This window comes from Falco rusticolus, chromosome 5 (assembly GCF_015220075.1).
Source record: "Falco rusticolus isolate bFalRus1 chromosome 5, bFalRus1.pri, whole genome shotgun sequence".
NCBI classification, from domain to species: domain Eukaryota; kingdom Metazoa; phylum Chordata; class Aves; order Falconiformes; family Falconidae; genus Falco; species Falco rusticolus.
In genome coordinates, this window is record NC_051191.1 from 37,162,084 (window position 1) to 37,189,918 (window position 27,835).

The following is a 27,835-nucleotide window of genomic DNA, read 5'->3' on the forward strand; positions in this document are numbered from 1 at the left end:
TAACCTCTGGAAAGATGCCTGTGGTTTCATAATGTAAACCTGACCTTTCCAATAAGTGAGCAGAAGCCTATTTAAATAAAGCTGCTTGCAGTTGATCCATTTAGTTTTAATTAAATTTAGTCTATAAATTGAAGGCAGCTTACTTGGAAACACAGGAGATCATCCAGATTTAAAACAGTGCTTTGCTTTTAAAACCTTGTATCCAAACCTTAAGCTGTTCTTTAGACAGAAGCAGGTAAAAGGCATCTAGTTCAAATTCTGATGGAATCAAAACTGAAACTCATTGTTTTGCTGTATATGCCTGTGATGGTGCTGTGTATTAATTTTAAACTTCTGTTGGTCTTTTAAAATGCAGCTACAAATGGAGCAATTTAAAATTTGGTTGCTTCTTAAAGCTGTTTATCTTTCATGCTGAGGATATCTTTTTCCATCTGTTGCAGTAGTCTGATACAAACTCAAGAGAAACGGCCTTGTTGTAGGGATCTTGTCTGTAATATAGTAGTGTCTGGCCACATGGCTGCTATTTGGTATCGCTGCATGATTCTTTATAAATTGAAGACTACTTTCAAGCCCTCAGAAGAAGGGGTTCTAATGTTTTTGGAGTTGGATCCTTGTCTTCTAGTTACACAAGACATTGTAACTTAAAGCTAAATATTATTTTAAGACTGACTCAAACTAGGGACCATGACTTAACACTAATACTTACAAGGCAGTTTATACCAGGCATGGAGAGCCGCTGTTTCACAGCGGAGTGGATACTAAGTCCCATTAACCTCTTGTCCTAGAGAGGAGACAAAAATGTGACATGGAGATCAGACTTCTTGGTGGAGTACCAAGGTGAAGGATACAATGGCAGTGATCCTACCTGTCCTGGCCTAGGACCTGGAGTCACAGTAAGCAAGACAAGATTTGTTAATATTAGAAAATAGCTCCTGAATTAAAGCTGTTTGCTGTATGGACTAACCTGTAAGTAAGCTCCCAGTGTCTTGGTAAGTAGAAGCTAGCTCTGCAGGTCCTGTGCCACGCTTAAGAACTGGAGGGAGACATAGAGCTCTGCAGAAGTCATGTCTGTATGACCATACAGCCCGCTGTCACCCTGTCAGTGGGAATCTATAAGGTCTCAGGGCTAGAGAAATATGCAGGAAGGTGTGGGCTTGGCAATGTGGGTAGCAGCGACATCATGCTCTTTCTAAACTCCCAGTGACCTCATCGCATAATTCTTGTCTGTGACTATTACTTAAGTCACTATCTAGTTCCTGAATTAAAGAAAGCTTGCTTAAAGTAAAGCATCCCATTGCTGTTCTCTTCAGTAGTGGGTGTTGTGCTGTTCTCTTCAGTCTACATCAGCTTCCCAGGCAAAATGCGCTTAATCATGGTGAGTTTAACAACACTTTCTCAAATTTAGAAGATGTTTTCCTCAAAATCCCCAGTGGAGACTTGCATGTGTTAGACTGATTCTTGTGTTTGTCAGTTAACTGCTGTTGGCTTGAGCTGGTATAGACTCTAGGGATAGTATCGCTGGTTCATCTGGATTTTTTTCCTGCTCTGATGTTTTTGTTCACTGCTCACTTCATAGCACTGCTTCCCAGACTGTGTCTGTGAAGATTCCTACAACAACACATATGCTTGTGTAAGGACACTGTCAACTTCCTGGGATCTGCAGTACTGTGAATTTGATGACCGGGAGGTAAGTCTCTGTCTGACTAGCAGACGTCAACTGTTCACAACTGTGCGAGTGACTGTCTGCACTCTTATCTGCTCTCAAGGTTTCCATAAAGTACTCTGAAAACCAGACTAGCATTGCTTCCAAGATAAACAGTGAAGTAGTTATCTACTGGCGAGACTGTTTGACTAGAACTCTAGTGAGGTTCTAGGAAGGAAAAAAAAAAAGGGGGGGCTGGGAGTGGAGTGAGGAAGAGACCTAAACTATGATTATTGCCTAACAGCCTCACAGGGAGCTGTGCTGGGTTCAGTTCTCTGTCCTACCCTAATTCCATGTGTCAGGGTCTTCTGTACGACAAATACTTTCTGTTACCCTGTATCTCTGCTGTTCTTGCCTTCACCTGCAACTCTTTCTTGGGGAGAACTGAAATGCCAGGCTAGTAATTTCTATTGCTCACTTCTTTGCCTGGCACAACTGTGAGAAAGGTCTCTAACCTTATCATAGGTTGTTTGGGTATAAGGGACATAACGTCCTCCCTTCAGAAACTGCTCAAATTTCACTAGTGGAGCACCCACTGCATGCACAAAACTTGGTGTGTTACAGGGCTGATCTTGACTTCTGCCCATTTGCACACAGTTGCTCCAGAGAGCATGTTGGGTTTGAGGCAACCGGGTCACAAATCTAGTAAGCTGCATTGTCAGCAGATGTGTAATAAATACATAAACAGCAGGTATCCCTGGTCATCACACCACCACACAAAACATTTTCAGGTGGTCTGCAATGAAAAACTGAAACCAGGGGACTAAATATTACAAGATGTCTTTTGTAGTGAGATAGCAAGAAAGACTGTATAGGAGACTGAAATGCTGATGAGCAGACCATGCATTTTATTTTTCTACTTTCTGACTATTTATGATGAAGTTAAATGAGTGTTGCAGCTTTCTTGAGAAAAGTAGACCCCAAAGTTGATCTGATAATACACCTTGTGTCACTGTTTTTGGGGTTGTTTTTTTTTGTTTTTTATCCCCAGTAAGAAGGTATGGCTATAGCATTTCTTGATCACTCAGTTTACCTAGGTCAGCTAAATTAAGTCTAACGGTATTGGGAAGATGCAGCAATGTGGCTTTCAAAACCTTGCAGTAAATCTTACAAGAAAGCTTACAACCAAAGTCTGTCCAGATGCATCTTTAAGTTAGACACAACCCAGCCAGTTTCAATCAACATCATCTGCAATCAGGCCTCACTCTAGCACAGACAAAATATGAGCTGAATTATTGAGATACAGTTGACTAGTGTTTGTCCCACAGAATGGTTTAGAGATTTGATGTACCAAAAATCTGCCCCAAAATCCTCCAGACAAACCTTCTCAGAGCACACAAAAAGGTTCTCAAAGCATATGCACACAAAAAAACTTTCTTGTATTAGGGTTATAGCATACTTGTATTGAGCATATTTTGTACATTTAGTCAAGACATGTGTCTGAGTTTGACAGCTGAAAGTACCTGAAGAGCATATAAAGGTGATGCAGTGGTCATGAAATTGTGTATTTTGATCCCTTAATGAAAAGACAGCCAGCTTAGCCATGGCCTCCTGCTGTGGTTTTACAGTCATAAGACAGGTTCCGTTTATGCGTTAGAAAAAAATCCGTAGTGTAGCAGGTGAGTACTTTAGGTGAAAGTAAAAACTCTTCCAACAGCACTGCACTGTCACAAAACTTTAACTTTACCTACACACTGTGTTGTCTTTGACCACTTAGCTGCACGGGTAAGGGTAAATATAGCTTGTGTGGTGATGCTGCAGCGTAGTTGAAAATAACATTTGGGAATATATGCTGCCATAAAGTGCTCTTCCCATATAATATGATTAAGTGTTAATTAGCACTGAGGACTTAATACAGTGCAGGATCTTTCTTCTACAGGTGTTTGTGGAAGTATATAACTTGACCGCAGATCCACACCAGATCAATAACATTGCTAAAACAATTGATCAAGAAATTCTAGAAAAGATGAACTATCGATTAATGATGCTGCAGTCCTGTTCAGGAGCAACTTGCCGTACACCAGGTGTCTTCGATCCTGGGTAAATGCAGATCCATTATTATAATACTTTTAAATATAACTATGTATTTTTAAAATTCAGCTTTTATAGAGGTATTTATGATGGAATATAATCTTACTGACATATGTTCAGTTGTTTAATAGAGATGCTTTCTTGATGCTTCTATTTTTTAATGCTTAATCTCTATTTTATTTTAACCTACCATATATAACTTGATGGTATTAATACTACTACTTTAATCTTGTCAGCTACTGTTGACTTGGCACAGCTGTAAGCTTCAGCTATTCTAAGTAGCTGGAGACAAGTGACCTCAGGTTTGTCTGCAGACAAAGAAAAGCTCTGCAAGTTTCTTTAGGCAGGCATTTTCCAAATACTTGCTCTCATTGTTCCTTGAGATGCTGTTGGCAAAGATTTCCTGTGGGGACCTAAGTGTATGTATTAGTCAGCTGTTGCAAGTGGTGTAGCACTTCTTACCTTAAAACTACCTTACTCAGTATCATTTGGACTGGAGCTTTTTTAAGCACTATTTAAAATGTCCTTGCAGTTGTGCTACATACATTTGTAACTTGAGGCACCAAAGCTTTCTGTTAGAATGCATCTCCTAAATGCTTGATAACTGTGCTATTGGTATGTTGTAGCTAGCGTGTGTTTCTTTGGAGACTATCAGCTTCCTAGTTGTGTCATTGTAACGCATCCGTTGTAATATGTAGTGAGATTGTCCCCACCACCTAGTATTAAGACAGCAGCTATTCCTGTAGCCTTGTACGAGAGCTATTCTAGAAACAGCTGTTCCTAGAAGTGTCGGTCGCTATGGGTCACTATGTCGCTCACAGACTGTTCCTTTCCCTAGGTACAGGTTTGACCCACGGCTCATGTTCAGCAGTCATGGTGTTCGGGCTCGGAGATTTTCTGCACAGTCCTTACAAGGCACTTAAGAGCCTCTTGCAATCAGCTCCCACTGACCAGTTTCTCCAGTGACTGCAGCAGGTCTGTCTCTGTAACTCTCGTTGATCACAGCTGGAAGACTTTTAATGGGCTATCCAAACCCTGTTTGGAAGAAACCCCCTTGTCTTTAGCTGGTTGCCTTGTGCAATATGTGTATCTTACAGCTGAACTCTAACTAAATCGTTAGACACGGCTAATCTGTCTTGCTCAGATAGTTGATTGCCACTTTTGTCTTTCAAGTAATTTTTCACATCACAGACACAGAGGTGAACCTATGCCTATGAATCTGAACAGTTTATTTTGTTCTAAAAATCAGTAAATGCATATTTGAGTTGGATTAGATAGGCAGGTGCTATTGCACAGTAATGCTCACCCATATTCAATGTCAGACTTTTTAGAGCTATGTTTAATTGTAGGTTTCCTGTATCAAGATCAAAGCTGTTAATGACAATAGCAAACTAGCCTAGAATAGCGTAGGAAGACAGTAGTCAAAACCACAGGATCTGACTAGCAAGTGTCTTGTACAGAATTAAAATCTGTATGCTAAATACTCTCAATGAGACCACTTCAAATGAGACCAATGAATTTTGTAGGACATCTTTGGTAGCTTGCAGACAAGAATGTAATTTCAACCTCCTTCTAGTTTGAAATGCTGGAATGGGTTACTATGTACTACTGAAAAAAACTCTTGGGGTTTAATATAGGCTTCTTAGTGAGTTAAACAAGAGTGTGGAGACTAACAAGTATTCAAATAAGTGTGCCTGTGTCTTGAGCTAACTCTTAATTCTGTTTTAATATATGAACAGAGGTAAAACTAAAAAAAGATCCACAAAAAACCAAACTGGGGCACCACAGTAGGGTTGACCTGTCTCTAACATCCAAATGTCTTGTATTGTCTAACATCTTGCATTGATTAGATTCTTGAAGGTAAATTATTTTGAAAGCAATGATTTATTTATTTTTAGCTAGTTTGCTCACTGGAAGTTAGGCTAAGAGAGCTGTTTTGGGCAGTTCACGTGCTTCATAGAGTTGCTTTTTGGTTGAGACCTAACTACTCAGAACCTGCAGTAAGTGGCCTTCACACCAAAGGACTGCCTGTCAGACACCTGGCTGCAGTACGCTGTCACTTGGTTCCCCTTTGGAAGTGTGATGTTGTCTTTTCAACCTTCTGATCAGGCTCACCTTGAAATGCAGCCATCCTGTATACCCAAACTTGAGTATCTTTGGAAGTCTTGAAAAACACCTGAACTTGTGTTAGAATAAACTTCTGTATAGATTCATTGGCAAAACACCTTCTGGAAACACTGAATTGTGTATCTTTTGCAAGACAAGCTCATGTTGCTCATGGGCAAATCAACTGTGTTATCAGGCAAGATGATTGTTCCCTTGTCAAACTATGGCACAACTATTTAGTCTTCGGGTTTGTTATTTTGGATCTTTTACCCAGAGAGCCTGATGATTTCAACTTCTGTCAAAAAAACCTTTCTACAAGTAATTAATAAGTAGGCAACGAAGTAATGACTCTTTCGAACTGTGAAGGTGCATAGCCCAGCGCACAGACCCACAAACTGGATACATCAATGCTACAAGAAAAGTTGAACTTTCTTCACTTTTAATTCTGAAGCACAGAAGTTTTCCTTCATGTAGCTTAAAGTTGCAAACTTCTGTGGTGGTCTACAGGTTAGATTTTTATAGAGTTTTTGTCTTCAATCTCACTCATAGTTTCAAATCTCTAGAGTGACCAAATATTTGGAGAAAAAAAAATTACTTGAAAGGTAACTTTTCAGCTGGAGCATCTGTATAAATGCAGAGGTTTTTGGATATTCAGACAACTTACATGCTTTTGAATACTCAGGACTTTTTTTTTTTCTCCACTACAACTGTAGCTTTATCCTGGTTTTTGTTTCTCAAGCCTTAGTATTGCCCATCAATATCTTTCAGACTCTGTTTTGTCTTCAAAAAACAAAACCAAAGTTGTTTTCATGCTCTCAAGTGTTTACTTGCACACTGAGCTAAACCTCAAGTTCATTTCTGTAGTGTTTTGCTCAGATAACTCTAGCAATGGAGACTTGTTCTTCATTTAAACTTTATTTTGGTAGCTGTTTGGAGGCTAGCATGAAATACGTTGATTGCTGCATGTTAAACCCTCGACAGTTCTATCAAATCTAGGTCATGTGTCAAGTTCCCGCTTGAGTTAAGTTTCAGTGCAAGTAATGTGTGTTATGTTGCTTCTTAATAGAAAAAAAAACTGTTAGGGGTACAGATATGCAACTCACAGCACTATCTTTTCTTAAAGTGATCTTAAGCCATAATAAGGAATCATTCAAAAGAAAATTTCACTTTTTGCCTAATAACTAATATGAAAGTTGACAGAATTGATACAGGCTATTCAGTACATGTGACCAGGTGTTTTACCCAAATTAATACTTGCTATCTGCACATACCCGTAAAGCATTTTGTAACTAGGCTTAATAACTTACACACTCACTGTCTGAGAACCATGCTATACATGAAATCTGTCATAGGTAGTAAATGTATTAAATTGAAATTCAGAATGAAATTAGTCAGTCCTTACTTAACCAGTAAAATACCTGCTTCACTCCCACTTTTGATAAAGACTTAAGAACTGTTCAGCAAAAGCATGTAGCTGAAGGAAGAACAGGAACTTGTCTGGTGTCTATTTCCATGAAGAGTTAATTCTAAGTATTTTTACAGCCTTGAATGAACAGTGTTAATTCTTATCCTTGATTAAAAAAAAAACACACTATGAAGGAACTTAGATCTGGATAAGAGTCAAATTCCCAACCAAGTGATTTTAAAACTAAATGGTCTTCCTGCATGTTCCATTTCATATGCTATTTGGCTGCGACTGTATCTGTACCTTGTCACTGAAGGCATTTGTGTTAAATGAATGGGCCTTACTGGTACAGAGTTGGGTTTAGGTAAAATGTGATGATTTTTTTTTGGTTATTTATTTAATTTTTAAATCGTTATTACCAAAAGCAGAGCTGTGAATTTTAATGATCTGATCTGGAAAAGTAAATATTACACAGGGAGAAATGCAGTTAATAACTTTATACATTATCCTAAACCAAAAACCACTCAGTATCATCACTTCAGCACAAGTGAATACAGCAAGTACATGCTTACCCAGCATAGACCCAGTAAATTTGGCTTTATTTTGAGGAATAAAGCTGTAACAAGAATACATACATGCAAACACACACCCAAAGCAGGTATAATACATTTTCAATCAAGTTAAAAAACTTAAGTCTGATTCTACAAGCTAAATACAAATTTCATCATAATGAACCAGTTGTCATTTATTGTGATTCAGTGAAAATTAATTTTATTTGTAGTATTCTCTGTCTGTATGTGAGCATACTTTGCTGTAGCATGTTGTAAGCATACTTCTGCTGTTTTGAACATTTGTTTAGAAAGTGCCCTTCCAGAGGACCCTGTTCACTGCTGCACTTTTGGGGAAAGAAAAAATAAACTGCCTATCAAACTTCCTATCTTTCTGTTAATGAACTTCAGTTAAACCTTTCCACAGGATCAAGCTGTGGCACACTTCTAAAGACTGAATTCCTGATTTATAAGCCAGTTCTCTTACTGCCCTGCTACCTAACAGTGGCCACTAGTGAACTTTTATACGGTCACAGGGAACCTTATTACAGCATCTTGCAAGACAACACGTGACTGCTTTGCAGCAAGAAGAAACACTGAGGTGAGAGAACAAATTTAAATGCAAGCTGTACTTGCTCATATTTCCTTAGAAACTGATGTTGTTGAATAGATGGAAAACTTTAACAAAAGAGACAATACAGAAACTGTTGTTCATAATTCAAAGCAGTGTGTTCTACCTCTGGGAAAGAGGAAGAATAAAATCCTACACAAGGCTTTTTCCAAAATGGGAACTGTGAGCAACAGTAAGACTGGTGCTACTTACCTCTGTCCCTGTTAGATTTTAATTCCTCATATGGTTCTGTGCAGCTGTTTAAAAATATATACGTAACTATTTTCTGAACTATAAAGCAAGTTGATTAGGTACCTTTAACCTATTTAGGTCTGATGTTTTTCACAAGCTTCTAAAACAAGTATTTCTGCATTGTGTTTTCATTTCTGCTTAACCACGTGGTATCAGTTTCATTCCTCCTTCAGTGAAGCAGCAGTCTTCCATTAAGCAGAGAAAATTATTTAATGGCTGCTTGTAACAACATCGCTGTCTGTCTTTTGATGCTGCAGCTTACAAAAACTACAAAGTTTCCTGTAGCACCACAAGAAAAGACAGCTCTGTATTACCTAGGTACACCTTCCTATCATGCTCAAAGACATCACTGACAGCCCAAGCGGTACCACCATCAGGGTCATGGAAGCTTGCCACAATGTCTCTTTGTTGTTAATTTCTAAGAACAAGACATGTTTGTGAAGAAAAATGCTGTAGAATGATAAAGCAGTAGCCTGTTTTAGAAAAAGTAGTACACAGCGTTAATGCTTTATTCAGGGCAGGGGTTGGGAAACTGCATGGCTAGAAAGAAATGGCAGTGCTAATATATTGTCACATAATCTTTTGATAATACCCACTGGACTGTGTCTAAAGCTGGCAGACCAGTAATCGCTCACTAATCTTAAAGCACAGTCAGTGCCTGCTTGCTCAAGAAGGTGTAGAAGTTGTTTGAACTTATTCTAGCTGCCAAAAGCCACCCATTTTCTAAAAACAGGAATTACGTTCCATCAAGTGCCTCTTAACTGAATCAACCATTTCAGTGGTTTTTTTCCTGTGCAAGTTCTAGGGAAAAGGCAGCATGGTTCCTATAAATGTAGCGTGGATAATCATGACCAGCTCCATGACTCTTGCTTGGCAAGAATGACTTTGAAGAGTTTGATTCCTACAGAAGAATCCTCATTTTCTGTGAAGGGTTCTTCACCTGCCTTGACAATATCATGTTGCTGTAAACAAAGGGCTAAGAGCTTACAACTATGGGCTACCTCTGTCAACACTGATTTTCCTACTGTATAAATGGGTTCTTAGTGTTACCACAACAGTAAAACTGCTGGGGTTTAATACATAAAAAAGAAACCAATCAATCCTCAAATGGTCCTGAAAAATCAAAGTTAATATGTCTTGGTATGCTGGCTGGTAAAGATGACGTGTTCTCTTGCATTTCCTAATGAAGAATAGCAAGTTCTTTCATATTGAAAAAATTAACATTTTTGTGACACAGATAGTTAATGCTTATGCAGTGTCAAAGTTATATTTGCAATAAATCTCTTCAGGAATGAATATGGTCCTAAAACATCCAGAAAAGGATGAAAAACTAGGGAAGTCAGCAGTAGATATTCCAGCTCTGTATAAGCCTGTGTTTGATAACCTGATATTGTTTGGATACCCAGGCAGGTTGTCCACAAAAACTACATTTTGGGTTTGTGGGGTTTTTTTGTTTGGTTTTTTTTCCTTTAGCTTCAACTCACCCAATAGCTGCAAAAGGAATTTTGTACATGAGTTACAGTGGCTGCTGCAAAATCCAGCAAGCTTAACAGCATGGAAGAGCTGTAGTTTTGATTCATGCAAGGAATTTTTCAAAATACAGAAAAGAACTCTGCAGGAAATAGTAAATGCAAAGAGCGACTAAACTTCGGTAATACTGATTGAAAAAAACCCTCATCTTTCTACATGTAATATAAACAATACCCCCTGGGGTTCTATTAAAAAAAATGCCAAACCCTATCCATAGAAAATGTTCTGTTAAATGAAAACTAATATTAAAATTTGGCTTTAGAACTTCCATGAAATAGAAACCTGTTAAAACACTGGCTCCCTTTAAAAAGGGAAAAATGGAGTATTTCACTAATAATCCTTCAGTGACATTTGTCCTCTGAGGTCCATTGTAACTGTAACAATGGAGTGAGTCATCAGGATAATTGTAATTGAGTCTGAGGGAATTAGGGCCCAATATATCAGTAAATTGGTATAAAAAAATTGGCAGTGGGAAGTGCAGCTGTTAACCTCTACCTAGAATTAACTAAAACCTGACTCCTGCAGTAGAAAAAAGTAATTTAGGCTAAGTTTCTGACAGCAACCCTGTTAACTGCACAGCCTCAGTTTACATTTTTAGAAAAGTAAGGAAAACCAGAAAATTAAGAACATGAAAATTGTGTCTACAAAAAGATTAAAAACATATGATGTAAATTGAAATGTAGTATTTTATATCCAGGAGGAGAATGGAGGTTAACATACTGTATGATTCTACATATGCTGGTTCCTGCTGTTGGTATGTCACTTTCACAGGGAGACAGTGCAATCCTATTTGCCATGTACCAGCCACTGAGCACCGTTCTTGAAACAGGGTCAGAGGCCAAGAGATAAGCAAGATATTTGTTTCAGTTACCTTAATACATCTAATTAACAACTAGGCTATCAAAATACCCGGTTTCAATTTGAACAGAAAATATTCAGAAGTTGTTTTAACATAAATTAAATGAAAGCAGATTTTACAGAATGGTAGATGGCATCTTTATAGAAACAGTAAGTTCGTACCACTAAAGGAGCCAAGGATGCTGTTCACGTCATTTCCCAGGCTGATCACAGCATTGTTGTAAAAACAGAGGAACCTGGGGGCTTTAAAGCCCATAGCTCAAAACATTATTCTGCAGTTTCTGCCTTAGCAAAATACTGAGGGCTGTCAGGTTCTGTGAACAACTACAACTTCTTCAAATCAAACTGGAAAGCATTCATGAGTGTTTTGTGAAAACAAGTAAACAGCTGACATTTTACTTCTGATATGAAGTAATTTGAGTATGTTTCTTCTACTAAAAATGTGCAGGGTGGCTTTGAATTATATACACACAAGCCCTGTGAAGAGGAAATTGCCTTTATGTTTGTCCTTGTACTGGTAGTCCCTTGTCAAATGTGAAATACTAAATGGCAAAGGTGTACCACCAAACAATAATTCTAATAGCTTTAAGAAACAAAGTGACAAGTAAGAGATTTCAGCTATTTTTTTCCCCTTTAATAACTTGGGTCTTGATTTCCCACCCCTTAAATATATCTCCTTTCATGTGATTTTTCTCCTTGCTTAATTTTATCCACAGTTGTAGTAGAAATGAAGACCCAATGTAAACTTTGTCTGTGAACTCACTGAATTTCAGCTTTGCAAACAGACGGTTTGTGCAAGATAGTTTTACTCAAAGGCTATGACTACACGGAAGAGATACCTTGAAGTACACCAGCAGTTAGCTACCTTGCGTTTACTGCAGAATAAGTACATGCCTGTAGACAGATGAGGCCAGAGAGAAACTAACATGCTGTAAAAATCCAGACTGTGGTGTATCACGTGACAATTCATACTTTGAGGCTTGTGGTTAGTTGTGGGGGGTTGGGGTTTTTTGTTTGGTGGGGTTTTGTTTGTTTTTTTCCCGGAAAAGCAGCTACAGAGTAGAACAGCCCATTACTGTGCCTCAGGGCTAGAACATGCTGGATTCATAGCATGCTTGGCTAAAACACAAGCACAATCAAAAAAGCTTGTCTCTTCTGAAGCCTAGTACACAGTGCTGCCAGCACAAAATCACAACACTTAGGTTGCCTGGACAAAGGGCTGCAAAGGTTACCTCATCTCCCTTTACATTCGTGATGTTGTCTTTCCCACCTGCTACTTGAATCAGTAAAATAAATCACATTTTTCTTTGATATTTCTTATCAATTTAGGAATTTGAAAGGCAGCCCATTCACACCTAGTTAATAAAAATGACTACTGATTAATAGGTACAAAACCACCAAGTGTTCAAAATTATTCAGGTCCACACAATGTTAAGACTCAGACATTGCAATTCCAAATCTCATAGTTAATGCTATCCTCAATTTGTCCCAAGTCCAAGCTCCAGATTACTTTCACTTGCAGGGGAATATGTTCATAATGCATACCAAACCAAAAGCCTCTGACAAATGTAATTGCTGTTGTTTTCTTCTGGATTTTTAAACAAAATTTAACAACGTGAAGTCAATGGGCTTTCAATCAGTCCCAGTTCCCACAGTAACTAGTACTGATCTCAACTGATTAAAGTGCCTTGATCTTCCAATTTATATGTAAGCATGAGGACCAAACCTAAGATCAATCTGCTTCCCCACTGAACGTAGCATCGCCTTTTTCACTCGATAGCAGGAGGGTTTTCTGTCCTGTCCTTGGATTGACTTTGTACAGGCCTAAATAAGATTCCAGCACAATCACGCTACCATCCTGATCCATTCGGGCTCTGTGGGGCTGGCCACATACTGGTTTATAGTCTGGAGTTCCTGAAATACAAATAGGAGAATATATAAAACCAGGAGGTTGACAAAATTAAGATCCTAAAATGCAAAAGCTGAAAAGCACTGAATTGTTATCCTTGAATAAACTAGATCCTTAAAAGCTTCCTTGAACTGTTCTCTAAAAGTAACTTGCAAAGGAAGTGACAGTATAATGTCCATCTCTGTTTGCTATTGCTTGTGAAAAAATTTGCTCCCACCATTCAAAGAAATTCAGCTCTGCTCTCTTCCCAGACATTTAAAGATGACTGAAGAACAGGTAGGATTATTAAATCAGTAAAACAAACTAGATTAGCTGCTGTTCATTTTATATCCCCAAGAAAACGATGGGAGAAAACTGCTTTTAGGAAAGATTTGACTGCTTTCCTTTAGCTGAGGGGCCCAAGGTCCACAGCTCACGTGAGAGTCCTGTAAGTAATCCTCAGGTAAAACTACAAAAATCAGATCTACCATGTTTAGTATTTTTATAGTGAGTAATTTTCCTGAGCAGTGAAAACAGTAAAGCTTGACACCCTGCAGTTTTGTGACCTAATGCCCAAAATACACACTTTCCCCCAGTACTCCAGTAAGCAAGGGACAACATCCAGTACAGCTCACTGGAGCTGTTAGCAGTTCATTAACACAAGCTGACTGACTGACAGCTGCCAAAAAGTTGACACCTGAGTTCTGGTCTCACTCTGAATGGACCAATTTTTGGCTTCTTAACTTCTACATAGTCAATTATTGACATAAGACTAAAGAAGTTCAGTAATCTTTGAGAATTCTTTCAGATTCAGTTGAGACTAGCCCATAGCACAGCGACTTTGGGGTAGGGCCAAAGCACCTACGTAACTGTCACATGTTTAGGAAACCAGGCTAAAGCAGATCAGCTAGCTGAATGACCTTTCAGACTTGCTTGATTCATCAAAAAGGAACAGGATGAAAATTTAAACATTTCAGTGTTTGTCTTCATCATTTATAAATAAGGAAAGAAAATGCAACCTTGCAGTCCAGTTACTGGTGATGGTACCAGGACATGCTAATCTGAGTCTCTGATTCCTTTGTAAGATTTGAACAGTTTCTAGAATACATTTTGATCTTGAGGCAGGAAAACAATTGGATAAATTGTGTCTTTAGATCACCCTTGGAAAGCTTTTTGTAGAAGGACTTCTTTAAAATGTGCTTTATTTAAATGGCAATCCGTGGCAAGTCAATCCCAACAAGGGCTAGAAAATTGCGCCATTATGCCTTAATCCCACCTATACTAGGAAAAACTATACAACAGCAGTAGGCTTCTCTTAGAAATTTGCACAAAAGAATCAGAAAACATTAACAACAGCTAAAATAGCACTCTGTTTCTCATTCAGTGACAATTATTTGAACAAGTCTGTTGTCATTTTCACATCAAACCAATTGCTCACCACGTTCAGGTATATCCTGCCCCATTTGAGTCATGAAATGCAGCTGGTCACCACTGATCATCCACAGCTTCCCATCCACAGTACCAGTGTAGGTGGTACCTTAAAATAAGTATATTAGAAGACTGTTTTAAAAGAGACTAAGGCAAATAAAACTTGCTATAAAAGAAGGACATGCCTCATTATTGTGTGCCCTTCCTTCTTGCTCCCAATTTATATATTCTATACACACATAAAGCAATGAAACAGACAGGAAACCATACAACTTGCTTTAAATATATTTTTATAAAGCAAAAAGAGCAATAATAAATTGGAGATTAGAAAAAATATGAGTTGTTCATGTTTGTTTTAAATAAACTTAATACATTAAAAGCCATTTTAATGCTCCTCTGGGTTAACAGCAAAGGCATCAAGGATGGGACTAAAGATTCATAGGGATATTCTCATAGTGTCAATGAAAATCAGTGAAAGCATTAGCAGAGCTCACATGATCTACCTGTGTGCCCTGAGGGTTCTGCCACTTTATCAGCCAGCTAAAATGTTCAGTAGACGAAAGGAAAACATTACTATGGGTGATCCAAACCAAGAAAGTCACACTTCTCCTACGACATTAAAATCCCAAACAAAAAAAACAAGTGTTTTTTTCTTTCTTTTCTTTTTTTTTTTTTTTTTTTTAAACTCTGATGTTTGGCTTTGGTTTTGAACCACCAGAATAATACCAAAAATGTGTAAGTTTGCATTAAAGGACTAAGCACTTTTTTTATTAGGTACCTGTTCAGCAGTTGGTTTCTCCTCTGCTTCTGAAGTGTTTAAATTAACAAGACAGACACCTCACAAGAAGGAAGTGTTCACATCTTTTGACATTTTATTGTAACTCCAAAAACTTCTGTGTAGAGAATCAAAGGAAAAACACGAGCAATAATTAAGCCCCCCTTTGCAAAATAGTGTCCTACCTTTTGACTAGTCCAGGGCCTGAAAATAGTACAATGCGCATGACCAATCCCAGACTTACTGTTCAACAAAATATACTTTTAGTGTAAAGTCTGTTAACTGGAAACAGTCCTCAGATTTGTCTTATTTACATAGACTGAAGTAAAGTAGACATTTTCTTAAGTGTGACCTGCATTTTCACCCTAGCCTTGTTTACATTTAAAAATGTGCACTGTCACTTGGTGACAGGTGTTAAAAGATACTCCATGAAAGCCACCCTTCTGTGCCAATATTACTAAAAACCCTCAGATTCTGATTTTGTCTGATGAGCACTTACACCAGAGCAGATAAACAGATATAAAAATGTCTAGCATCTGCTCGCTCACATCTGTGGGAAAATGTTGTGAGCAAATAGGACAGATTCTCAAAGTATCAGCTGTCAGATCTAGATTAAAAGAATTCTGTCGGATTACTGGCATACAGAAGGCACCTGTTTATCCAAACGGAGAACTTCAGAGGCACTGTTCAATACAACAACTTTGCCTGGGAAAAAACAGCGGCTGAACTTTGCTGTCATAAAATATACTGGCATTCTAATGCCTCCCCAGGCATGTTGGAAACAGCTGAAATGTCCGATCATGTAACAGATTGTGTATTTAAGGATAGAAATCTTAGACTTGTAATGCTATTTTCTATCATGCTATACACTGGGCCGTGATGCTGTATTTAGATTTATATAGCTAGTGCAAGTGGGTTTTGCACCAGACTTCTCCCATGGGTATTTGTAGTAAAGTGAAGGCAAAACCACTTTAATTACCCGTAATATCCTGCATTACTCATATGGAAAACAGCATTTACCTGAATCAGGCCACACCATCACAACACTTACTACAACCTTGGTCATATCTTATGATTTCAAGTGATTGAATCCAGTCTCCTAAAACACCCTTAAACTCAGGGAAGATCCATGGTAGAATTAACACACTCAAGAAAAGCAGAACCAAAGCAGTAGTTTATACAGAAAGAGGTTAAATTTAGAAACAAAAATCATTGCACCACTGAAACCACCCTTGCAACCTTTCTGAAAGTTGTAGAGGGAGACGTGGAGAACAAAAAGCGCAATAAAAAGACAATTTAAAATAACACCTTTGAGGAAAGCAGGAAGGAAACAGCTTTGAGAAGACATTTGCTAGGAATAGGTACCTCGGTGTGAGGTGTTGAGCTAGGTCCCTTCCAGGCCTATGCTGCTACAACTGAAAACGCTTCTAATTTCAGCCTGCACAATGGCAAACAAGATCATTTCAGATGATTACCTCTCACCTCTGTAGCACACAAGACAAACATGTCCTAGGCTATTCAATATTTCCTTGAAAAATACCATAAAAGCAGCACCAGCAGTATGGAAGGGTGTCTGAACTACCTGGCTCAAACTGCTATGGGCTGAGAGTTGCCTACCTGTCTGCACTGGCTACTACAGGATTCTATTTTATCCACTGACACATGGAGAGGAAAATAATTACTCCAAAATAGGTAAGTCCTGAGTCCACAGCACTAACCCTGTTTCCTAAACAGAAGATCACAGTGTATCTCTATTTGGCTTGAACTTTTGTCACAGTCCCTACTTTGGTCACACTCTGGGTAAGAGAGTTGGTGGAAAGATGCAAAATGGGCTACTCCATACCACTTCAGCCCTCTGCTTCCCACCACCCGTAAGGTTCCTGCACCTACCATTTTGCCACCTCACAGCTGCCGGAAAACCAAGACGATTATGTGGGTAAGTAAGAGGAGGTTTTCTGTTACAGTGAAAAGTTCTTTTCAATTTCAAGCTTCTCTAAGAATATGTTTTTGAGAACTATGCAAATTTTAAAAACAACTCCCATTTGCCTTCTCTCTTTGGCTCCGTGTTCAGTAACAGCTTTTGCAATGAGAGCATGCTGAACTCGGTGACTGAGCTCAAGCAGCATATTAACATTGCTTTTGGAGACCTGAAACAGAAAGGAAAAGGAAAAAAACCCAAAACAACCAAAACAACAAGGCAAGCTTATCACTTGTTCTATGTCAAAAGCCCAAGCTTAGACTCAACATTTGGAAGAATTCCCATAAAAATCTTCAACTGTTTTTGCATGTTACTTCTAAAGAATATGCTAGTTTATAGCTTTTTTGAATTATATTTTAATAAGACTTATCTATGTCACCAATTTGTGGGTCTATGGTTTTTAATATAGTAAGACATTTGCTGTGTCCTTGGGAGCAGCAGACAATAAAATGTTCTGGAAGATTTCCAGGGAAATGTTTACAAATGTTAAAATACAGAAGAACAACATTGTTTGTTTAGCCAACATTCCTATTTTTCCTTCTTTGGATTTAATTTTTAAGTCTTGGATTTAACTTCTTAAGTGTTTTCTTCTAGAAACTTGACAAACAGATAGCATATAACATGTAGCAGATGTCTAATTTTACCCATTTAGAAGTTACCTACTTGCCTCCATCATCAAGTTTAAAATACTCGGGGACCTTTCAGTTGTCCTGAGAAGATTCTTTGTCCACTCTGAAGCTTTTTATTTACTTGCAATGATCCAACTAAGGCAGGAGGTGGCTTTTCAAAGCTGCAGCAAATTAATTATAAATTAGATGTAAGAAAAAAACCAACATTGGATTGTAAAATTATTTGAAGGGAAAGTAATAGGACTTTATTCCAGAGATGCAAGTAACAAGGTATTCTCTCTTTTTTAAAAGAATTTCTTAAAACTGTTAATATTTGTTAAACCTATTACTTCAAACTAAATTAACAGTTCTGCGGCATTTGCAGGCCCAGGCTAAAAAGAATACAGACTTTTTAGGACCTTTTTTTTCCCCTGAAATCAATACAAATAAAATCGTCATGATCCTAGACAGTTTTAACCCTTATCATTCATCTGAGATCTACTAACAGTCTCTCTATGTACATATGTGAATAGTGCACAGGTCAGCGTTATTTTGCTTGAAATTCACTTGTTTAAAAAAGTGTTTCCGTTTTCCAGCTTTAGGTGAGAAACACAATTCCTCCCAGATATGAACTTAAATAACATGTTCTATATGCTCCTGCAGGATTAAAAGTATAGGAGAAGTTTTGAAAGCAGTATTTAATGAGAAACACGTGTGCTATTGAACTTTAAAATTAAGTAGGGGGACATATATGAACACTTCTGGATCAACGGGAGATGGTGAAAAGTAAATGCTAGCAAAAGCTGCAAGGACTGCAGCTGAAAACCTGGGAAGAGAAGAAAACTATTGGATACTCATGCACATACAGGAGGAGGGCAGGAGGGGAGTAAGAGGAGTCAGACTGCAGCAAACTGGCAATTCCTGCCATGGAAAGGAGTGGCCTGGCTGCTCTACAGGCAATACTGCTGTGTTGCTCTGTATCTGCAGGGGAGCTCCTCTCGGCTCTGCATGGGTGATCCAGCCCCTGAACCAGCCAAAACCCACAAGGTTTATTCTGCCAAGTCATATTTCCAGTAGCAGAGACACGAGACCTATTACTTGTGAGGTGAGCAACTTTGCTGGCTCTGGTCTGTAAGGCCTTTTACCAGCCTTACTCTGGCTGAGGATTGGAGTATTTGCTATTAACAGGTTTTACCAGGTGCATGTATGTGTATGCATCCACTCTTCAAGGAACCAGTCAAACCATTATCTCCTCTGCTGCAGGGCTGCAATGCCAAGGGGAAGAGCAACAGCAGAGTAGCTCCATTCTACAAATTCAAATGTGGAAGATAAAACCGTTTTTAAGAAACACAAAATATGTAACCAGAAAATTAAATATACAGGTTTCCAGAGAAAACCACTACAAAGCCTTTAAAGATGAAGAGGGGCAAAAGGCACTTTGTGAGGAGGGAGGACCTGGGTATCGCCTCCAGCCCAGGACACTTCCTCACTGTACTCCCCGCGTGTTTCCGCAAGGTTTTTTTACAGGAAGAAACCACCCGCCCGTGGGCTTTCCCGCCAGCTGCGGTGGGACAGCGCTCACCGCGCTGCCGCTGCGGCGGGGCCGGCTCCGTGAGGGGAAGGAAAGCCTCGCCCCGCCCGCCGCCCCCGCTGCCCTCGGCTGCCCCCGCGCCCCCCTCTGCTGCCCGCCGCGGGGAGACCTCTCCTCACGCACGGCCCCCACCCTCACGGGGGCGAGCGGACAGCATCGCCCTCCGCCCCGCCGCAGAGCCCGGAGCTTACATGGCGTCGCGGCGGGCGGCCCCGCCTTGGAGGCGAATTCCCGCCCTCCCGCCCCGGGGAGCCGGCAGCGCCGCCAGGGCGGTAACGTCGGGCGGCGGCGGCTCCTCCGCCCCTCCGGCGGCGCCCAGCCTGAGGTACATCTGCGAAAGGAAAGGTAACCTTCAAGGTGTAAGTGTAAATTTCAAAACACTGGGGTCTTTTTATTGTTGTATTTGGGTAAATCGATTGGCTTCGTTTTTCTGTAGTATTATTTACTAAAAATCAGGAGACAAAGTTAAAATATGTATACAATTATGACTGGGACACGTACACCGAAATGTCTCTGTAGCACCAGGCAAACTTTATTTTTTGCTTAAGGCAGGCTGCATCTCCCCACGCGACTTACCGCTACGAGGTCTCCGCAAGCACAACACCAGCCTCAGGTAACAGGAAAAAAATAAACACACATCACGTAACTAAGTATTGCCAACTTCAACTTTAATAATGGAACCATCACTTTTTTTTTTTTTGCCATTTCAGTAATAACTTTAAGGGGAATAAAAACTTCCCTACAAAAATAAAGCTAAGCTTGTCAAAATTATAAATAGTTTAAATGTTTGTTTTTAAAAGACATACATTTTAATGTTTCCCTGCATTCCCCTGCCCCCCCACCCCATCATTTAATCATTCTGGTACCATCAGGTAATGAAATTAAAAGTTTTGCAGCGAAAGCTTTGACAGTTCAACTTGATGCTAAAATTAAAAAAAAAACAAAAAAACCAAAACTGACTAGGCATGACCATTTCTTTTAAATTAAACTGTTGCAATTGCCAGTGTGTAAAAAAAGAAGAAATTAACTCCACACACGACATCTTAGAATAATTAACCGCGGACTAAGACAAAATTAAAATATAAGTTTATTTTGGTCCCCCACCCCCGTCACCCCAAATCAAGACTCATAGTGCATACAACACTGATTGAGGTTTTTGGCGAAAGTAAATGCAGATGCGCCTACTTAAAAGACTGATAGTTTAGTTCAAGTAAAAACAAAATTCACATATTTTTATATTCCACTTCTAAACTCAAACAGTGTTTAAATCTGAGCAACAAATGGTTCAATATTGACAGCTATTATGTAATGATTACATATTTATGGACTGATACATAAATTAAGTAGATGTTAACAGAATACCCACTGACATGCTGCTGCATTCATAGAAAAATAAATTGCAACAAAACATAAAAGCATTCCCTGAACCTTTATAAAGTGTCTCACTTGAGGATAATGTTACTAACTCACACATGCACTACAATGTTACATGTGAAATTAAAACCCAAACAAGATATGCCTTATATATACTTTAGTTAGTCCTACTCTTAAATTTCTCTTAACACTTTAAAAAATTATGATTGTCTCATTAAGCTTGCAAATCCTTTTGACCAAAAAAACCTGTGAAGAGTTTTAAAAAAGTCTTACTAAGGAAAGGAAACAAAGGCACAATTACATCAAATTAAGGGGAAGAACAGAAGCATCTTGGAGTTTCACACAGTATCCATTAGATGTCACCAAAGTTTTAACAATTCCTTGGGCATTTAAAACAAACACCCTAAGAGTGGAGGGAAAAAACCCACCTTCTGCTGCTCTTAAATCGTTAGCACTCTTCCACCTCTTTCCACCCTTCCCCCCGCCCCCAGTATATCATTTCCTCTCTGGCATGATAATGACCAACGTATCAGTTACTCAAATCTGCCTCATGCTTCTATTGCACACCCACTTCTTTGGTTTCTTTTGAACGTACTTTTTTAGATAAATAACTCTGAAAGAACAATTATATTTACAGTAAAGTAAAAAGTTTTCTTGCTACATTTTTCCTACTTTAAATCAAGTAAATCAGCAGTCTGCAAAATTTGGTAATCAGTTTTTCAATTAAGAATTTAAAGACCATAAGGAAAAAAACCTGTATTGCTGTACTCTTAGCAATAAGAGTTGCTAAGCTCAGTCACCAACAAAGACGATAAATGTTAATTTTCTGCTAAGATGGAACACGAATAACAAGTTCTACTTTCTTTGCCTGACTGAGCCTTTAATAAACAAAGAAACAGAGGAAGCTATTTTTGTCTTTCAGATATGGTAATTCAAAATTATCCAGCCTAAAAATGGATTGCTGAGCCAGAGGAAAGATCTGACTTAAAATAAAGACCAAATGCATTTGTAGTTACAGCTTATGTCTAAACACTTGCTTGATGCCTATTTCTCACAGAGTTATCTGAGACACTTACTGACCACTTTTCAGAATTCAAGTAAGCAGCTTTTTAGCTTTGCTGCACTTTTCAAACTCCCATATGCATTTACAGAACCAGCTTCTCCAATAACGACTTGTACGTGCAGCTCCAATTCCATTCTTATTCAGCTTTTGCCCCTCATTCCTTCCCATTATTTCTATTATCTTTATTTCTCTTCCAGTGTGGATTTATGCAGTTAAAACCCCATAAAACTTACTCACAATATTACAACATCCTAAAACTTTAATCTTGTAGAATTAGTACTTTAACTCTCCTCTGTGTAAATACTATTTCCATTTAAAACCAGTCCTTCTCTGTCAGCTATGAGTTCCCCACCCTCAACTCTTACTTTCTTTTCAACTTTCCCTTTACCTTCTCTAGAAAGACCACTTCCAGAAATTTCACAGAACAAGCCACAAGATCTCATATGCCTTCCCTCTATAACAGTTCTCTCACAAATAATACAGTAACCATTTGAAAACAGAAAGGTAGTGCAAATCAATTTCATCTCGAAGATAGTGCTCCATCTAATTCTTGTCCAGACAGTTTTATTAATTTTTTTAACCCATCAATTTGCACATCCTTACTTGTAAAGCTACCATTAAAGCAAAGAAGAAAAAAAATATCTTATTTCATAACATCCTAGAAAATTGATTACAGTTTCACAGCTTGCACCAAGATAACTTGGAAAACTCTCTAAGCACACAGAGGGTTGCAAACTGATGTACAAACATGCAGAATCCCTTACTTGTGGGTGCAAGATGCTAAGTGACCTGGCTTATGGAACTAAGTCTATAGCAAAATTCAGGTACCCTGGCATCACAAAACAGTCTTCTGAATAAAGAAAACTACTCTCTGCTGCTCTTTGTACGTTACGTTTGGCATGCTATATTGACATTTGGTAGCGTGCATTTTTCCTGAGTGTCCCTTCGCATCCTTTTAGCCAGGTTTCCACACCCCACCAAGGGCTTCTTCAAGTTTGTCTCTGTAAGCTGCGTAACGCTTCTTTAATATTTGCAATTGCTCATTTTCCTCTTTGTCCAGTATACGCAAGAAGTTTTGCAGTTCAGGAATACTAAAAGCTTCCCACTGGAAAGAGAAAAGGATGCATGAGATACACAGAAAATACACAAATAATTTATATATACACAGTATTTTTAAACAAAACCTCAAACATTCAAAACAATTTCAAACTGAAACAGCGTAAGACACCCTTCCTTGCAAATCTTGGGGATCGGAAAGAATTTTACTCTTTTAAACTGCTTTTTGTTCTGCAAGTAATAACCACAAATAAAACCTTTACAAAAGGCACAAAGTAAATATAACAAAAAAACCACTTCCAAAAAATAGATTGTCTGTCCGCACAGATGAAACAGATGCCCACTCATCCATGAAGTTAAACACACACACAAAACCAGCATGTGTGACATACCATGACTTCTCCAGTTTCATGCTCACGTAGGACAAAACTGAGCATTTCTGTTCTGGGGCCTGCCACCAAACGCAGGTAGAGGGGATGTTCTCTGTCTGACAGCTTGCATGTATAAACTGCAGGAGAAGAAAATCACAGTAATTATCTTTACTAATGATGTTTCAAATGCTTCGAATGATTGATGCTAGCTAACGTTAGAACATTTCAGAGATGCATGTGTTGCTACAAAATTTACACATTCTATATACTTTCTACATATTAGTCTACATTCTGGTTTTGAGCAAATGAGTTTTAGGGAGGAGCTGAGCAGACTGATGGCAACAGTGCAACACTACATTCACACAGGAACGAAATGGCCTCTAGTCACCACAGCACACCATTTGAATACATGCAGGGGAAAAAAACCACAAGAAAGAAATGCAACACAGATCTGTTGCTATAACTAAGCATTTAAGACATCAGAGCTGTGGTGTCACTATGTGGATACCTCTTCCACTTAAAAATTCATACACAAAGTCTAAAAGACAACTCTGCCTGCCTGACACAGTTGGTGTGACTGACAGCCAGAAACATCTGTCCTGAAACTGCTCTCAGTGTCCAGGGAAGGCGGCAGATTCTAAGTGCAAGAACACAACGATGGCAAAATGCACTTTTCACTAAAAATACCTTTTGCATCTTCTGGTATTTCCAAACACAATACAAACAACTTCTAACAGCAGTCAGAGCACTGGGAGAGCCACGTGCACTAATTAACACACATGAACACAATGCACGTGCTCACAATGCTCGTCACCTCAAGAACTGTCTGCCAATGCAAGGCCTTCAGGTATCACAGACACCAAGGTTTCTCTTAAAAAAAAAATCTGTCCTGTAATTCAGTCTTACAACACTGCAGTGTTACCAAGCTAGCTGAAATTTAGAGCCTGACAAGGGGGCACGTTAAATAAAATATAATGGACTGCAAGACACAGGAGATCTGTGTAGATGGTTTAGTAGGTTACTTTGCTTTTGTGAATTATCCTAAGTATCCCCAAATTCTTTAGTCTCTTACACATGCTACTTTTCATAAGGAAAAAAGACAAGAAAGCAAGATCCTCACCTCCGTTTATCTGAGTTCTTCCACCCTGCTTATTTCAAGTATTCCTATAGCACAAGTCCCTTCCCAAACCCCTTCACTACCAGAATGCCACAAGCCTAACTTATACCTTGGTCTTCCTTATGACAGCGTTTATAAAGTGCAAACTTTGCAGGGTTGTCAGCCACGAAAAACTTTTTGAGCAAGGCCTCAATAACTTCACGAACAGTATTGGTGCTGCTGATGTGAAGGGTATTCACGTAGCCATCTGGCAAGTAAAAAGCAGTTTCGTTATTGCTGTGAACACACCTCCCCTGGCTCTGGGAAGACTGCACAGTGATTGGTCTGCATAGTTCCATCTGAACTTTGATGAAGCCAGTGTAAATCCCATTTGCGTTCTGTAACAGGACAAAAGTATCAAACTGTTAAAATTAATAATGACCAGTTGTGACATATTAGCAGAGTAGGCTGATAAAAATGGTCACAGTGAACACAATTTAAATGCCACTGTAATATGTGACATCTCATAGAAAAGACATTGTTTCAATAATTCAGACATTTATTCTGTCTGGTATATCTGCTGAATACTAATTTTGTTCTTAATAATTACTGAATTCTAAGAGTATTAGGATCACATCAAGCAAAAGATACTACAAACTAGTGATAAGTTTGTTTTCACATCAGGAGAGAACTATGAAGTGAAAAAGACCACTAGCATGCATCTTTGACAACAGTTTTATGCAGAAACAGAAAAATTATCTCCCACGTTTCAGCTGTGCTTGTAAACTTAATCTAAGGCATTTAGATGCTCAAATCCTGTAGCAAGTGAAAGAACCCAAGAATAAATGCCAATCTAATAATTTCAAATTATTTATTCCAGTTGCTTCTGAAAGACAAAATAGCAAAACTGATCAAACCTAGAGCTAGAAAACTTGTATGCAGTCTGGTTTTAGGCATAAGTCCTGACCCACATGCAGACATGTAACAAAAATCTTTTTAGTATGTAGTTGTACTTATATGGTTTAGGATATAATGGAATTTCAAGATTTCCATATACTATAAACCCACAGGAATACATAATGTATCAGAAAACCTGGACAATGCAGCAACTGAGTAACAGCCTGCCAGGCAGATAGATGTGAATTTTATTAGTATCGTCTGCGGTAGGCTGGATGGAGTCTTAGACCTGGTCCATAATCCTTGGAATGAGAACTCCATACGCATTCCATTGACTGTGTTGTCTGTTTGGGGGGGGGAAGGAAGTCTCATGCTGAAAACCTGTATGACTACTCTGAAAATTAACCCCCCTATAGTAAGTATTTCATGCTTTAAAGATGCTCAACCAATGAGAAAACTTACCGGAGAGATACCTGACAAAAATTTATCTACAAAACAAGATAAATATACCTTCACGTTTACCAACTGAGGGTTTTCATCTGACAAATTTACATCTTGGTGTCAACTGAGAGTTTCTTAAACACATTTCAAATGACATATGCATTTGTTTCTACTACAGTTTGTTTCAATCCATATAAAAGAGCTATGTGGATAAAAAACATTTCAGACATGAGATTTAATTTCTAGATTTAAGAGCCTCTTACAAAGTAAAACAGAGACAGTTTCATATGTAAGGTGCTGAAAATAAAATGATTCACATTGCACTACAAAGTTACAGTTTAATTGCTCCTATTAAAAACTACAGCGGTCCTACGCAAAACTTACCAAGGTCATCTTTAATTTATCAGTGACAGATGAATTATAGCTTTGTATCTTCTCTTTAACTTCTTCTTTACTGAGATAAACATGAGGTTCTCTCTCCTTCTGAACATCCTTAAACAACAAGAACAGAGACAGCAGTTTTTTAAAAAATGAAAGAAACCCCAATTATTTTATGACTTTGGACATAAGCATTCTTAGTACAAATGGTAATTATTCCAGAGAGACTCAACTTACAGTAATTAGCCATATAGAAACAGAAAGGGTTAATATGTTAGGCAAATCAAACGGAACACTTGGCCTGAATGGAGATGGTGAAATCAGCACACCCAAAGATACTTGTGCCCTTTTTCTGCCAACTGTTTTCATTCAAATATTTATCAACATCATGTAAAACAGCTCGGCTCCATTTTATGGCTTGATTTGCTCATGTCAACGCTATGCAATATTGTTAAGAATACAGTTGCAATTTTCATGAAATATAACTTAGGGTACAAATGGGTATTTCTAAACAAATGAAGAACATATATGAAAACAGAAGCATGTACTAACAAGTAACACCAACAATCTCCACGTATGCCAACAACGTAAGAGCACCCCTGCATTCCAATGTAACAGACAGCATTCTACGCACAGGGTCACTGACTACTACATGACCCATCACAAGTAACTTTCCAGCTGTATCATGTTACACCAAATTCATGGGCTTTTTCCATGGCTAAGGCCCTATTAGATTTTTTCAACAGCTGCTTTTACGAGCTTGCTATGGATTTTACACGCAGCAGTAAAACCAGTCCCTGAAGTTGGATTTTATCCAAACAAACATTTGTTCCCTATCCATATTCCTGCAGCAAACTAGCATTATAAATACACTCCAGTTTCTACCACTAGCATAGATGCCATATATAGTACGAAAGAGTTTCCACGCTCAGCTTTAATGGTTGAAGACTTCACTTAGAAAGGGAGAAGCTCTGAAGAAGCTTGATGTTTTCAAGGTACATCTGAACACAGGACTATACATTCACTGTATGGATATACCATCAATCACAGTGCTCCAATCTGTCCTCACAAGCACATCCTGGCAAAGCTTATCCTAAAAAAAGGATTTCCCTGACTTCAGTGACCAGTCCTGTATCACAGTCTTTTGGACACCACTCAGCACACACCTTTGCAGGCACTTCAGTTTGCCAGGAACGACCCCAAAGATGAGCGCATCTGGAGCTGAACTCTAAGTTTCCACGTGCCAGGAAGAATCTGCAAAACTTTTTCTGTCTCCTAATTTTAAACCAGCTAGTTTTAGCTCTTTTTGGGCTTAGTTTTGCTTTTCCTATATGGCATTTCACTAAATGACATGCTGGAGCAGACTTTTTTCCCATAGCTATAAAAAGAAAGGTGTGGTCTGAATGGAGAACTGGAAGCCAGAAGACTTAAATTCTGATCTGGGCTCAGATACCCATTTCCTGCATAACACAGAGAGCATACCTTTATTTCACAGATCAGGAAACTGAGGCAAAAAGGAACACCAGTAAAATACAACTCTTATTAGTTCCTTAAGCCCAACTCTAAGACTGCATAGTATCTTGCAGTTGCCAGACCCCACCTAGTCTATTACAAAATATCAAATTACGAAGTGTTTTCAGAATTCAAGTCTCTATTCTCACTAGAGAAATTAAGCTTTCTTGCCCTTCTATTTTTCATATTCACCCTCCCCCATATTCACCCATAATAATGACAAATACAGCTTCATCTAAACTGCTCGCTTCATCTCCCCAGAGGCTGTTACAACTTTGTAGTGTTCTATTTGGGGGCAAATGAATAGCTATAAAACAAAGCAGGCACAGAAAAAAAA

At 38.6% G+C, this 27,835-nt stretch overlaps 2 protein-coding genes and 1 long non-coding RNA gene across 5 annotated transcripts in view; 1 reads left to right on the plus strand and 2 right to left on the minus strand.

The window, feature by feature from the left end:
* Nucleotides 1-8,178, plus strand: part of GNS (glucosamine (N-acetyl)-6-sulfatase) — a 21,475-nt gene extending 13,297 nt beyond the window's left edge. Inside the window, exons 11-14 of one of the 2 annotated variants that reach the window (XM_037387924.1) lie at nucleotides 786-893; nucleotides 1,577-1,687; nucleotides 3,582-3,742; nucleotides 4,572-8,178. In XM_037387924.1, the coding sequence (XP_037243821.1) occupies nucleotides 786-893; nucleotides 1,577-1,687; nucleotides 3,582-3,742; nucleotides 4,572-4,656 (465 nt within the window). In that variant the 3' untranslated portion in view covers nucleotides 4,657-8,178. The remainder of the gene's footprint in view (nucleotides 1-785; nucleotides 894-1,576; nucleotides 1,688-3,581; nucleotides 3,743-4,571) is intronic. The other variant, XM_037387925.1, reaches the window with a different exon arrangement.
* On the minus strand, nucleotides 7,623-19,355 carry LOC119148166. 2 transcript variants are annotated; one of them, XR_005104320.1, is made up of 3 exons: nucleotides 18,915-19,355; nucleotides 17,771-17,901; nucleotides 7,623-14,467 (listed from the first exon to the last, which is right to left on the minus strand). It is a non-coding gene; the product is annotated as an uncharacterized LOC119148166 (long non-coding RNA). The 2 variants fall into 2 exon arrangements; XR_005104319.1 differs by having other exon boundaries at nucleotides 17,771-19,355.
* A 606-nt stretch (nucleotides 19,356-19,961) lies between these two features.
* Nucleotides 19,962-27,835, minus strand: part of RASSF3 (Ras association domain family member 3) — a 54,447-nt gene continuing 46,573 nt past the window's right edge. Inside the window, exons 2-5 of the mRNA XM_037389230.1 lie at nucleotides 25,993-26,100; nucleotides 24,401-24,668; nucleotides 23,196-23,311; nucleotides 19,962-22,852 (exon numbers count right to left, since the gene is read on the minus strand). Coding sequence (XP_037245127.1) covers nucleotides 22,703-22,852; nucleotides 23,196-23,311; nucleotides 24,401-24,668; nucleotides 25,993-26,100 — 642 coding nt within the window. The 3' untranslated portion in view covers nucleotides 19,962-22,702. The remainder of the gene's footprint in view (nucleotides 22,853-23,195; nucleotides 23,312-24,400; nucleotides 24,669-25,992; nucleotides 26,101-27,835) is intronic.